This window comes from Globicephala melas, chromosome 9, assembly GCF_963455315.2.
Source record: "Globicephala melas chromosome 9, mGloMel1.2, whole genome shotgun sequence".
Classification (NCBI taxonomy): Eukaryota; Metazoa; Chordata; class Mammalia; order Artiodactyla; family Delphinidae; genus Globicephala; species Globicephala melas.
Window position 1 is genome coordinate 6,921,552 of NC_083322.1, and position 14,871 is coordinate 6,936,422.

Below are 14,871 nucleotides of genomic sequence, written 5' to 3' on the forward strand. Positions count from 1 at the left end.
ATATCGGGCACCTATGGAGAGAGCCTCTCCTGCAAAGCAAAGATCCTTTGGTTAAACAGACTTACATGGTGGCAGAGAAAACACGCCAGCTTCCTCAAATTAACCTCTTAATTAACCTCCAAACAACCAAGGATTACTCGATATTGAAAAAGTAAAACTAACAGCATCAAGATGAGCACACACTACAAACAATCCTAGAGAATTAAAAAAAAAAAAAAGCTCCAATACATATTCTCAGAGACATTCAAGTAGATACTGCATCCATTAAAAAAAAATTCAGGCTGCTTTAAAAAAGGAGAAAATAAATATTCTGGAAAATTAAATATATACTTGTTAAAATAAAAGAAAGGCTGGAAGGAAACGTCAGAGAACTCTAGTTTAAAAGGTGAAAAATATGAAGGAAAAGTTAAAGACACAAAGACAATAATCCATCATCTGTCAAACAGTAATTCCAGAAAGAGAACAGAAAAAAATGTGAAAGGGGGAAAAGAAAAATTATAAAAATAGAATCACAGAAGAAAATTTTCCAGAGTGGAAAACATATCAGCCTTCTGACTGAAAGGTCACACCGAATGCCCAACAAAAAGTTTAAAAGACCTACACCCAGATACATCCTCAACAAATTTTAGAAAAACCAAGTACAAATAGAAGATAAAATCTTCCAGAGAGGGAAAAAAAAAAAAAGAGATTTCTTACAAACGAATGAGAATTGATTTGTTATTAAACTTTTCATCAATGGCATTTGATGTTATGAGACAAAGAACCAACGCCTTTAAAATTGTGAGAGAAATGGAATATTATTCAGCCTTAAGAAGGAAATTCTGACACCTGCTCCAACATGGATGAACCTGGGAGAGGTCATGCTCAGTGAAATAAGCCAGTCGTACGGGGACAGATGTCATACTGCATGACCCTACCTAGATGAGGACCTAGAGCAGACAGATTCACAGAGACAGAAAGCAGAAGCGGGGTTGCCAGGGGCTGGGGGAGGGGGGAATGGAGGGGTTCTATAGGTGCAGCATTAAAGTTTTGCAAAATGAAGAAGTTCTGAAGATGGTTGGTGGTGACAGCTGCATAACAATGTGAATGTACTTAATGCCACTGAACTGTACACTTAAAATGGTAAATATTTTTTCTTTTTTTCTCTCCCCCACAAAATGGTAAATTTTATGTCATATATATTTTACCACAATTTTTAAAATTAAGAAAAAAATTCTGAGGGAAAATTATTTTGAGTTTGGCATTCAAAAGTAAGGGCAGAATAAGAGCATTTTCAACAAATCAAGGACACAAAATTTCTACCTGTGTGGCCCATGTTTCAATCTAGTAAATCTTCGATATATTTCAATTTCATGAAGAAATCTTTGAGAGAAATCACATTATTTTATATATGACTTTGGAGTTTAAGATGGACGGTTTAGGGCTTCCCTGGTGGTGCAGTGGTTGAGAGTCCACCTGCAGATGCAGAGGACACGGGTTCATGCCCCGGTCTGGGAAGATCCCACATGCTGCGGGGCGGCTGGGCCCATGAGCCATAGCCGCTGAGCCTGCGCGTGCGGAGCCTGCGCGTCCGGAGCCTGTGCTCCGCAACGGGAAAGGCCACAACAGTGAGAGGCCCGCGTACCACACACACACAAAAAAAAAGATGGACAGTTTCAATGTTATCCACTCATCCAGGTAAGACAGTAAGTAACTTTATGGCAAATATTATGTTTAAATTACCCAAAAACCCTTCTGGAGGTGCTCCAGATACACAAACAAAACACACTGTGGGGAAGGTTCTCTCTAAGAAGCTGACTCTGAGCCCTCCGCCGCCTGCTCACCTCTGCTCCCCGCCCCCGCCAGCATTAAAGGAGCCTCCATCGCCTCTCTTCCCGTTCGCCCTTCAGCCTGCTCCACCCAGTCTTCTATCCCCGCCCCTGCACTAAAACAACTCTTGCAAGGTCCCCAGCGAGGCTGTGTTGCCAAGTTGTATTCACCATCCTCATCCTTCTAGCCCGCTCAGTAACACGTTAACCCACACGACCACTGTCCCTTGACCCTGTGACCCACACACTCACTGGCCACCACTCCCACTTATGGCGCTTGGTCCTTGGGCTCTTTCTGCTGCTTCTCCACATTCTCTCCCGAAGTAATCACCTCCAGCCTCATGACTTAACAATACAATCTGTACGTCAGTGATTTCCAAATATTTCTCACCTTTGGGCTTCGAAGATCACTTAACATCTCTCCTGAACGTATCCCAGTCATCTCAAACCAATGCTGCCAAAGGAGAACTAATTCTTTCCCACCCTGAAGCATCCCCACCTCTGTAAGTGCCAATACCATCCATCCAGTCCTTCAAGTCAAAAGCCTAAGAGCCCGTGGTTAAGAGCATACTCTCTGGAGCCAACTGGGTCACAGTACAACTCCAGCATTTATACTTACTGACTGTATGAGCTTGGGCAAGTTAGGAGTCTTATTAAAGCAACTAAAGCACTTACAACAGTAAGTGCTCAGTAAATTATCACAGTTAATTTACAGCTCTTGTTCTTAATTCCTCATTCCCTAATTCCCATTAGTAAGTCCTACCGTCAATTTTACCACCAAAACAGCCTGAATCTGTCCACTTGTCTCCATCTCCACTACTGCCACCCTCACTCAAGCCACTCTCGGCCCTCCTACCATTACAGCTGCCTTATTGTTTTCTCCTTGCTTCTGTTCTTACCCCCATGACCCATTCGGCCCAGAGCGGCCAAAGAGATTCTTTCAAAATACAGACCAGATATAACTCCTCATCTAAAAAATCCCCCAGTCTTCCCATTACACCCAAGATAAAGTCCACATTCCTTACCTCGGTCTCCAATGCCCTATGTCAGTGGTTCACAACCGTAGTTGCATATTAGAATTATCTATGGAGTTTTAAGATTAATGATTAGGCCCCATCCTGAACCTGTTACATCAGAACCTCTAGATGTGATGCCCATCAAAATTTTAAAAGCCCCCCAGGTGATTCCTGTACAGCTAGGGCTGAAAAACACTGCCCTAAATGAGCTGCCCCCTGCTTCTCTAGCCGTGCTCCACTTACTCACTGCACACCAGCCAACTGGTCTTTTTCCTTCCCCTCAGTGTTTCAAGGGTGTTTGTGCCTTTGGGACATTGCACCAGGTATTCTTTACACCTGGGAAGCTCTTCCTCAGATCTTCTCCCAGTAGGTTCCTTCCTGTCATTTAGTCTCAGCCTAAAAACTAGCTACTTTATGAGAACTTCTGTGACATCCAATCTAAAAAGTAAATCACCAGATAGCACTTTTATTTTTATCAAAGTACTTAAATGGATTTATTTTGTTTGTTTATATTATCTTTCCCCCTAAAATTTAAGCTCCAGGGGAGCTTACAAGAATTGTTCACTGCTGTGCCTTCAGGAAGTAGATATCAAGCAAATACTAAGTGTTCAAGAAGTATTTGTTGAATGAATGAATAAATAAACGGGCATGTTTGGAAACTAGCTGCCTCCAGGCTGTCTTCCATAGCTCAAGAATGATGTTTATTTCCTGTTGTTTTAGGGACTATTCCCTTCAGAAAGGCCGGGCCCTAGCACTGTGGCGCACTCTGTAAAGGATGCGGAAGGACAGGATCCATGTGGATCCTAGACCCACAGACAGCCCCAAACCTTATATTAACCACTTAACTCCACACCCCTTCCTCTGTCCTCCTCTTTTTTTTTTTTTACCAGAATTGCCAACAAATTCAAATTGACTGATTTAAATAATATTTACTTTTGTTTCCAAACAAGACTGTAGCAGACAGGTTAATAAAGAAAAAAGTGACTTGGGGGGTAATGGGCGGGAGAAAGCAAAAGAGAAAAAAATCCATCTGCCGGATAGCCAACTTTGGATTGGGAAGAGTTTTCCAATCTGAAGTCTGACACTTCACATGATCACTAAATTGAACGTGGAATGCTTCCAAAATAGATAAAACACAATACAACTTCTTGGTTCCTTCAGCCAAACTGATTGACCAAGACTACCCCTTGCTAATAGTCTAAGGTCTAGTGGTAGCACTGAGCACGCAGAAGTGGAGGTGTTACCTTTGGGATATCTCCTTTAATACCGGGGGGCAGCCGCAGGATCCAGAAGTTCCTGTTCCTCAGCAGGTTCTCCAAGTTCTCCAGCCGCCTCTGCAGCAGCCCGTACTCCTGCAGCAGGGTCCCCAGCACCGCCCACTTGCCCTCCAGCTGGTTCCCGAGATCAGCCACTGTCTTTTCGCAGCTGGCCAGCTTCTTTTCGGCTGTCCCTGTCCGTCCTTCCAGGTGCAGGAGTCGCCGGCTGTGGACCTCCACCTTTCTCTCGATAGCCTGCACGGCCGCCACTACTGTCCACAAGGAGATGGCCGCAGTCTGCAGGTGTGCTTCATTTGCTGCTGGGGGTGTGGGAAGAGGAAGCGCCTGCAGGGATGTAAGGCATTCGGAGTCCCATTCAGAAGTCTGTGTGCAGTGGAAAGAGGAGATGAGCCATTGAGTGTTAGAAGGAGCCCTGATCCGAACTAAAATGAGATAAGCGCTGCTTGAGTGGCCAGCGGAGATTAATCTAAATATAGTATTAGTAGTGCCTGCATAAGCCTCATCTTTATGGAGCTCATTGACATCAAAAGCCAAGAGAATTGCTTTGGTGGTTGAGGGATGGAGTAGGTAAGACAGTGAACAGGTGAAACTGGATCAAGAAGCAGCCTGGCACAGAGCCAGCCACCCAGAGGCCAGGTTGCTGCTGCATCCTCTGGCTCTGGAAAAGCTCTAAGTGCATCAGGATCTTTCCAGGTTTCAGTGAGCTCGGTGCCCTTCTGATAAACCCCTTATTTATTGACTTAGGCTCCGGCCCCATCCATCACCCTGCTGACAAGCCACAACCATATCATTCAGTAGCAGCTGAAAAAGCTGAGAATGTCAAGTGTGGAGAAAGCATGACAGCTATTTTCAAATATTTGAGGGTTATAAAACAGAAGGCAGGACAGACTTGTTTACTCCTATACTGTGTTACTCCAGAGGGCAGAACTAGAACCCACATGAAATTTTCAGGAACGTAAACTCTGGCCTATTTGAACTAGATCTTTCCAAGAACATAACAGGCTGCCTCCTCACTGAACATACCTTGGAACAAAGAGTGTATAGAAAATGAAACTCCTACAAGAAACGGGAGGTTGGGTGAGGATGACCTCTGCAAAGCCTTCTGACTCTACGAGTTTGATAACCGGCTCTTTGGCCGTAACCTCCGGTCTCTGCAGCTCTCCCACCATCTTTTTCTCCTTTCACCTGCTCTGCGATCCCACTGAACCCTTAACTGTTCCATTTGCTCCTGGTTTACCGGCCTGCTCCGGGCTTTGCTTTCTTCCTTAGGTGATCATTTCAGCTAACTTCAACCCCTTCACTCGTCTGCCTTTCTGCCTCACCTGCTCGGCTAACCTCCGGCTTTGAATCAGTTCAATTGTTCTCATTCTCTGTTCCTGGAAGCAGGCTGGTAAGCCCTACGAAATGAAGTCACACAACCAGGTAAACTGGTGTCACCACACACCCACGGTCTCTAAGCTCAGCAGGGACTCAGCACTGTCCTGTGCCCCACACTCCGCTTCCCATTCCACAGCGTGGCCACCACAAGCCCCTGGCCCTCTCCAGCTTTTAGGCTCAAACTAATGAGCCTAAGTATCATCTGGAGGCCCTGCTAAAATGCAAGACTCTGCTTCAGTAGGTCGGGTAGGAAAACTGGGAGTTTGCATTGAAAACAAGGTGATGTTGCTGTTGCTGCTTCAGGGAGCGCAGGCTGAGCGGGAAGACTCCTGTCCGCTGCGGGCCCCTCACTCTCAGGAGATGAGGCGGCCTCCTACTTTGAGAAGAGGGTTAGAATTATTAGACCTCAACTCTCTCAACGTTCTCCTCTTTCTCTTCTTTTTCTTCACCCTCCTTCCCACTTCAAACTCATCAGTAGCTTAGTCCACGCTTTCTTCTTTCCTTCCCTCGGGAAAAAGGTGCATCCTATTTAAAATGAATCTCTCCACTTAATGCTCTGAATGCCACCTCCTTCCACATTTTTAGGTACACGAATCTTTCCTCTTGTTTATGGTCAATGTTTCAATCTCTCCCGGGTCTTCTCCATGGGACAGACCTGCACTGTTCAATATGGTAGCCACGTGTGGCTACTGAACACTTGAGGTGCATTTATTTCCATTGAGATGTGCCGTGAGTAAAAAATACACACCAGATTTTGAAGACTGAGTGTGGGGAGAAAATGTAAAACCTCATCGATAATTTCTTAATACTAATCACACACTGAAATATTTTGTTAGCCTTGGGTTAAATAGAACATATCATTAAAGTTCATTTCATCTATTTCTCTTTACTTCTAAAATGTGACTACTGGGAATTCCCCAGCATCCAGTGGTTAGGACTCCCCCCTTTCACTGCCGAGGGCTCAGCAGGCCACTGGGCATAAATAAATAAATAAATAAATATAATAAAATGTGACTGCTAGAAAGTTTAAGGTTATATACGTGGCTTCTATTATGTTTCTATTGGACAGGGCTGGCATACAGACACATGATCATCTCTACCATATTGAAAAACAAGATCCAAAGGGAAAAATAGGTCTGAGGGCACAGATGACATTCCCTCTGCTCGATCCCCCACCCCCACTGCTGCTGCTCCCTTTTTCCTCCTCTTCTTCCCCCCTCTCACTTTCGGGTCACTACTCTGTAGGCCAGTCTGGCTCCTGATCCACTACAATGACTCTCTTTGGGGTGAGCAGAGGCTTCTTAGCTGGCAAATCCAAGGCATCGTTTCCGGTCCTGTTACTTGACTAGTCCCTGCTGGTTCTGCACGGCTCTTGTGTGCAGCGACTGTCTTGGTCAGCTCTGCAGGCTTAGCAACTGCCGGAGCGGGCTTGGCACGCGGCAGGCCTGCAGTAAACATCCGCGTAACGAATAAAACACGCAGAAGGTAATCCCGCCCTCCGAACCTGCACCGCTAGTTCACTCTGCAATCCCGACGGAGGGCCTCCTGCGTGTCCGGCATCGTCACGGGCTGGGCACTGGGGATCCCTGTCCTCCGGCGGTCCTTCAACACACCTAAGTGTTGCCGTCACCACGGCATCTGTGGCTGCGCGAGGCTCACGGAGGCGGCAGCGAGGGTGACTGTGGGGTCGGCTCCCAGGGCTGGAGAATGGCTGATGAAAACCCCAAACCAAGCCAACTCCACTGCCCCGCGTCCGGCAGGCAGGAGCGGGGCTGGCACCAGGCGAGGATCGCTTCACTCATTCCTCTTCCATTGCTGTAAGAGGCTCTCTCCGCTGGAAACCTCCAAACGGGATGGGCGAGCCGGGGCCTCACACCCAGGCGCAGGGACCCAACGATGGGGGAGGGCGAGCTGTCCCAGACCCGCGCTCGGCGTCGGGGTCCCCCCCAGGCCCCTCCCCTGCCGGCGGCACCCCGGTGGGCGTCTGTGCTCGGCCGTCCGGGCTGCGCCCCGCTCCGGGGCCCCGAGCCTGACAGGCTGGGCTCCCCGCCCTCCTCCCTTCCCTCGGGTCCGACCGCAGAGCCCGAGGCGCCCCGACCCTCCCGGGCTCACTGAGCTCGGCGCGCAGGCCGCCCTTACCGGAGCCGGGGCTGCCTCGGCCATGGTCCTGCGCTGTCCGGCCCGGGCCGGAGTCGCCGCCGCTGCCGCCGCCTCCGCGCTGCCCCACGCAGGCCGACCCCCGGCCTCTCCGTAGGCGGCACCCGCCCGGCCCTGCCTTCCCGACCCGGCTCTCGCACTGCCGTCGGGCCCGGCTGCTCGGGGCGCGGCGACGCGGCAGAGGCGCGGGGCAGCCGGCCGGTGGAACTCGGGTGGCGGGCAGGCTCAGCCGCGCTCAGCCCGCAGCGGCCCCTCAGCTGGCGCTTTGTGGGCACCGAGCGCACCCCAGGGACCGCTCGGGCCTAGACGCGCCGCCCGCCCGCCCGCCGCGGCAGCGCGCCCCCTGCCGGCCCCGGCGGCCACTTGCGCCCCACCGGCTGGCCAGGCTTCGCTCGGCTCCGCTCGCGAACGGTTTGTTCTACGGAACTAGGTGGGTCTTGTTTTCTCACAAACCCCGAGAGTGCTCAACAGATTGGTGCTTAGGCCCCAGCCACAAACCAGGACTCATTCTGGGAAGCGTTTTTCTTTCTGGAGGCCCAATCAGCAGGCCCCGTCTGAAGGGAGGCGCCAGGGGGAGGGCAGCCCGATGCAGGAAGGTGGAAATGGGCGGAGTGCGAGGTCCAGGTGCCGGACAGGGCGTAGGGAGACAGTGGGTTAGAATCAGAGACCACGAGGCACAGATATGTGATGAAGACGACGTTCATCACTTGCAGAAATTGCAAATGTGGCTCCCAAGGGGAAGCGGTTCACATCCCACGTGGCCGGTGTTAGGACCAAAACTACAGTCGTCCTTATATCTCGGATTATTGAAGTTGGGGTTTGCTGGGTCTGTGCTAACGGACAGCAAAGAACCAAGTGCTATCTACGGAGGTTGTGTATCTAAGGCTGACAGAGCGTATGTTACAGTAAGACAACCACATAACCCTGAGTTTCCAGCAAGGCCCTCCTTTCAAACAGGCTGAACGTGACCCAAAGTCCTCCCAAACCTGTATTTCAGCAAATGAATCGTCAATGCCCATAACAGTTAAAGAAGCTATAAATCACAAAAGTATGAGAACCGTCCTGTTGGGCCTGCTCTTGAGCCTACTAAGCTATTTTTAGACTGTAGCTACACCTGCAGTATGTAATTTGAGGTCTACCTCAAATTAATATATATTTTGGTCAAATGGTGAATGATGGTAAAAAATTGTCATTGTAAAGCAATTATACTCCAATAAAGATGTTAAAAAAATTGCTATTCTCTGAATCAGAATATCACCATAATCGAATGAACTTCTAGAAAAGAGGGGGGAAATCTGAATTTTCTTGGAAAGGAAATTCATTTTTGTAATTTTATTATTAAAAATGTAGTAATTAAAACTTTAAAAAATTTAAAGTTTGAACTTATAAGGCAAGAACAGCAACTGCTGGACACTCCTATGACCATTAAATAGAAACAATTGTATTACTAAATAAGATACTTTCAACTGAGCTTCTTGGGGCATAGGTCTAGTTCTGCCAGTATAATATGGTAACATTACCATTAAATATTCTTTCTTCTAATAGGAGCTTATTAAAGTAAAGATTTTCTCTTTTTTAATTCTTAGCCTTGAAAATTTGGGGGGATGGTGATAGCATTTCATCGAAGCAATTTTGCTGACTGAAGTTTTGTGCACTGTTTCAAGAAAATACATATTTTCAGAAGCAGATTTAAGATGGCCATCCTCATATTTTTAATTTCTAATTCCTTTTTTTAATATCTTTTTATTTTATTTTTAATTTTTGGCTGCATTGGGTCTTCGTTGCTGTGCATGGGCTTTCTCTAGTTGCTGCGAGAGGGGGCTACTCTTCCTTGCAGTACGTGGGCTTCTCATTGTGGTGGCTTCTCTTGCTGCGGAGCACGGGGCTCCAGTAACTGTGGCGCACAGGCTTAGTTGCTCCGCGGCATGTGGGACCTTCCCGGACCAGAGCGCGAACCCGTGTCGCCTGTATTGGCAAGCGGATTCTTAACCACTGTGCCACCAGGGAAGTCCCTAATTTCTAATATTTTAGCCTGTTCTTGCCACTATACACACTCACTGGAGAAAAGTTTGTTCTTAAACTTTGGATCTAGAAATGGGACAATGGAGCAATTTAACTGGTTTTCAAGTTAAGAAAATAATTGAAGTTTCCGTCTGCATCTTGACTTTCCTTGTATGCACGTCAATTTCAGCATCTTCCTTAGAGTAGAATCAAAAGGAAATCTTTTTTCAGCAGCAATGATGTAGGAAATACTTGCATTCTCAAGGAACATCAATTTATTCAGCAAGTTCCAGCAAACAAACTGCTTTCCATGCAAATCACCATTGGTTATTAGTAAGTCTTGCTACGTTGGTAACGTTCTCTGGAAAATACAGAATTAAGGCCTTCTTTATTCTATAAGCCTTTGACGGATGTAATAGCTGTTGTTCTATCTTGTTTAAAAATTTTGCATATGTACACAAGACAATTTCAAAGGTTCTTGTTTAACAAAATTTGTTATTGGTTGAAGAAAAATTGTGGAAGTAGTCTACAATCTTTCTGCTTGAAACCACTCATTTTCTATTACATCTTTTTAAGCTATAACCATTTTCTAAACATAGAACTGAAGGGAGTAAACAAATTATATGCTTGTACCCATAGCCTTTACCATATTTGCTCCGTAGTCAATAATTTTGTGCATTTCTCTTTACAGATTTTACATTCCATAAATGTTTCTCAAAGTCAAATTCACTATGTGTGTGAGACCCGGGAATCGTTCATCAAGTAAGGAAAGAGGAAACAGTTGAATTAATCATTAATCCTCTATGTTGTCAAACCTAAAAAAATTAAGGTTGATTCTTCATGTCCAAATGTCACACATACCATATACGTACTGTGGTAGCATATTTCATAATTTCAATAACCTTTTTGTGTACAACAAAATATAAATCAGGAAAACGTTTTTAGGAATGTTTTCTAAAATAAATCAATATTTAGAATTCATAGCTTGGGCAAATCTAAAAAAATCCTTTCTCTTCAACAGCTTAAAATGGTTATAAGTCTACAGTAATTATTTCTACAAGCTTTAAAAAATATTACCCTTCACAGATCCCAAACCACAAGGCATTGTCTAATTAAAAGCATTCTTGTAAAGTCCGTTGTTTAGAGAGAAGAAATGTATTTTGGGTGTCTCATTTTATCTCCTTTCTCCTTTTTTTCCAGGCTCTCTCTATATTTTTAATCATGTCTCAATCAAAGATGATTAATCATATATGTCTAGTACATGACTTTTTTTGTCCTTGTGAAATTTTGAGATAGCCATGTTGACATTCTGCATTTAATTTTACCCTCCTAATATGTGAAAAATTACCAAATAGGGCTTTTTCTTTTTTAGAATTAACAGACCAAATGGAATTTAATTAAACATTAGTTTCTAAAGATTACTTAGTGTTATGAATGCAATTGCACCAAATCTACAGTAATTAGAATTGTGATACAATCTAATCTTTGTTAGTTTTGCCCTGTGGTCATACTTATATTTCTATGAACATCTGTAGGTTCAAAAAGGATATATTGGTTTTTTTAAGTTATCTGGATGACATTCTCTCAATATTCACATTAAGTGTTAATATTTAACTATCTGAAAGTTCTCATTTATTACATAAAATCAGCACCTTTCATAATCCGCAATAATTATTGTAGCATTTTACTTTTGCAATATTAAAAATACATTCATATATACCTCAATTGTTAGCATTTCAACATATAAAGCACATCATCGGATTTTGCACTTCTAGTTACATCTAGAATTTCAAATATTTAAATTTGAGAGCAAATATTCATATACTAACAATGACTGATATGCCATGTTCTTTTTAAATTACGTTTTATTTTAGTATAGTTGCTTTACAATGTTGTATTAGTTTCTGCTGTACAGCAAAATGAATCAGTTATACCTATACATATATCCACTTTTTTTAGGTTTCCTTCCCATTTAGGTCACCACAGAGCAATGAGTAGAGCTCCCTGTGTTATACAGTAGGTTCTCATTAGTTATCTATTTTATACATAGTAGTGTATATATGTCAAACCCAATCTCTCAGTTGGTCCCGTCCCCCCCTTCCCCCCTTGGTAACTGTAAGTTTTTTCTCTACATCTGTGACTCTATTTCTGCTTTGCAAATAAGTTCATCTGTACCATTTTTCTAGATTCCACATATAAGCGATAGTATACAATATTTGTTTTTCTCCTTCTGACTTACTTCACTCTGTAGGACAGTCTCTAGGTCCATGACATGCCATGTTTATGTTACTGAAGATTGATGCACTGATGGGATATGATGGAAATCTACCCAACAGCACAGTCTTACTCATGTACAAGTTTAAGGATGCCAGAAATGGCATTGAGTAAGCGTTCAACTATTCCACTTTGCAGTGGCCAAGGCTGAACACCACAGCTGAACAGCAGAATTTGGCCAAACACTGAACTTGAAGCCAAATAGAAAATAGTGCACCCCCAGTACATGTGCATGTAGTTCTCATCTGGGCATATGTGAAAGGCCTGGCAGTTGTGCAGTGACCAGATTACTGTGATTGTAGATGGAAATTTCCAAGTCTATTATCCCTCTCGATTGGAAGTATGGATGTTATTTTTTATTTAAATATTTTTATATTTATATGATGTAAATAGGTTGAAAATATTTTCTATTTTTACTACCAGTGGCCACCAGAATTCTGAGGCTGACGCCTTTACCTTTTCTTTTTGTCTTTCTCCATTCACGTTTATTATTCTTTTTCTGTGCTTTGCAGAATATTTGAAGTATACAGCGATTATAAAGAAGACAAAAGCCACCTATAACTGCACTATTCAGAGAAAATCACTCAGCATTTTGGTGTCTATCCTTCCAGGCCTCTTTCTTCTATGTATATTTGTTTGTTTATTTAACATAGTTGGAACCGTAAGTACTGTTTTGCAAGCTGCCTTTATTACTTAATACACTTGAATATCTTCCCTAGCATTAAATATTCTTCTAAAACATAAATGAAATGTTTACATATTACTTCACTGTACAGGTGTTTAATAATTTATTTATACATGTAGGTTCTAATTTTTGCTACAACATAAATTTAAGATGATTCTGCTTATCCATAATTTTTATAAGCTTTTTTGATTGTTTTCTTAGATGCAGTTGCCAGGAGTGAGAGATTACTGGGCAAGGGCATGATTATTTTAGACTCTTGAGATATGTGGCTATCCAGAGAAGTTATGCCAATTTACATTCCCACCAGCAATACATAACTCTCACTTTTGTTTTTGTTGCTGTTGTTGTGTCTTTTAATGTTCCAAAGTTTAGCTTTTATTTATTTATTATTTTAAATTTTTTATTTTATTTTTTATTTTTTGGCCACGCCACGCAGCTTGTGGGATCTTAATTCCCTGACCAGGGGTTGAACCTGGCCCCTCAGCAGTGACAGCATGGAGTCCTAACCACTGGACCACCAGGAGATTCCCCAAGTTTATTTTTATGTAGTCAAATCTGTCAGTGTGTTTCCCTTTATGCCTTCTAAATTTGTGTTTTGCCATGTTACTCCAAAACTACAAAAATAGTTTTACATTTTCTTCTAGTTGTGGGAAAAATTATATTAACGTCTTTCCCTTTCATGATCTCTTTATAGCAATAACAACTAACATTTATTGAGTACCAAATGTCAGGGGCCATGCTATGCTCTTTACATGTATTATATGATCTAATCTTCTCAACTATTCTATAATAGAGATAACATGCCTTAAAAGTCAAATAATTTGCCCAAGGTCACAGGACTAAGAAGTGGACAAGTAGGGATTCAAATACAAGTTCCTTTGACTTCCCAGTCCAAGTTGTTTTTTTTCTTTTAATTTTATTGAAATATAGTTGATTTACAATGTTGTGTTTAATGTCTGCTGTACAGCAAAGTGACTCAGCTATACATCTATATATTCTTTTCCATATTCTTTTCCATTATGGTTTATAAAAGTATAGTGAATACAGTTCCCTGTACTATACAGTAGGGCCTTATTGTTTATCCACAGCCCAAGTTCTTGACTACTCTACTGCACTACTTTCCCACGTATTTTTTTTTTAATATTTACTTATTTGTTTATTTGGCTGTGCAGGGTCTTAGTTGCGGCCTGTGGGATCTAGTTCCCTGACCAGGGATCGAACCCAGGCCCCCTGCATTGGGAGTGTGGAGTCTTAGCCACTGGACCACCAGGGAACTCCCCATATTGCCTTTAAACCAAATATTAATGTGAAATTTTTACCTGAATGAGGTAGGAAGAGAGAGCCCACCAATCAGAGATGGCTGAGGATGGTTATAGATTTTTCACTGAGAAGACATTACAATTTGAAACATTCAATGATATGCAAGATTGTCTTTTCACTGCCAAGTGTAAACTGATTAAGAACTTTTGGGTTTTGGAAAAGTCAACAATGATCATTGACACTATAACGTTTCTTTCACGTTTTACAATCATTTATGAGTGCCTCCATGTGCCAGATATTGTACAGGGGATAAAGAGTGGAATAAGGTAAACTTTCCTCGTGGGGCTGTAGCTTTACTTAGCAGTGGGAGGTGGCAAGAAAGTAAATAATTTCAACTCAATGCATATTGTGTAATTATGTGACGTCGTATTCATTTCCTAGGATTGCCATAACAAAGTACTACAAGCTGGGTGGCTTAAAACAACAGAAATTTAGTTTCCCACAGTTCTGGAGGCTATAATTCTGAAATCAAGGTGTTGGCAGGGCCATGTTCCCTCTGAGGCTCTAGGGAGAGTCGTTCCTTGCTTCTACCTAGCTTCTGGGATTTGCTGGCGATCCTTGTGTTCCCTGACTTGCAGAGGCATCACTATCACTCCAATCTCTGCCCCCATCAACTCATAGTGTCCTCCCTGTGCCTCTGTGTTTCTGCTTCGCTTCTTATATGGACACCAGTCATATTGGATTAAGGGCCCACCCTACTCCCATATGACCTCATCTTTTTGTTTGTTTGTTTTTTGGTTTTTTTGTGGTATGCGGGCCTCTCACTGTTGTGGCCCCTCCCATTGCAGAGCACAGGCTCTGGACGCGCAGGCTCAGGGGCCCAGCCGCTCCGCGGCATGTGGGATCTTCCCTGACCAGGGCACGAACCCGCGTCCCCTGCGTCGGCAGGCGGACTCTCAACCACTGCTCCACTAGGGAAGCCCGGGAAGCCCCCATACGACCTCATCTTAACTAAC

The 14,871-nt window shown here is 43.8% G+C and overlaps 1 protein-coding gene across 2 annotated transcripts in view; it reads right to left on the reverse strand.

The window, feature by feature from the left end:
* ZNF398 (zinc finger protein 398) overlaps positions 1-14,871 on the reverse strand; it is a 100,076-nt gene that overhangs the window by 20,740 nt on the left and 64,465 nt on the right. Inside the window, exons 1-2 of one of the 2 annotated variants that reach the window (XM_030854129.3) lie at positions 7,618-7,885; positions 4,069-4,464 (exon numbers count right to left, since the gene is read on the reverse strand). The exons of the other annotated variant lie outside the window; for it this stretch is intronic. Of the exons in view, the coding sequence (XP_030709989.1) occupies positions 4,069-4,464; positions 7,618-7,641 (420 nt within the window). The 5' untranslated portion in view covers positions 7,642-7,885. Of the gene's footprint in view, positions 1-4,068; positions 4,465-7,617; positions 7,886-14,871 lie in introns of those variants that run through there. 2 annotated transcript variants of the gene reach the window in all.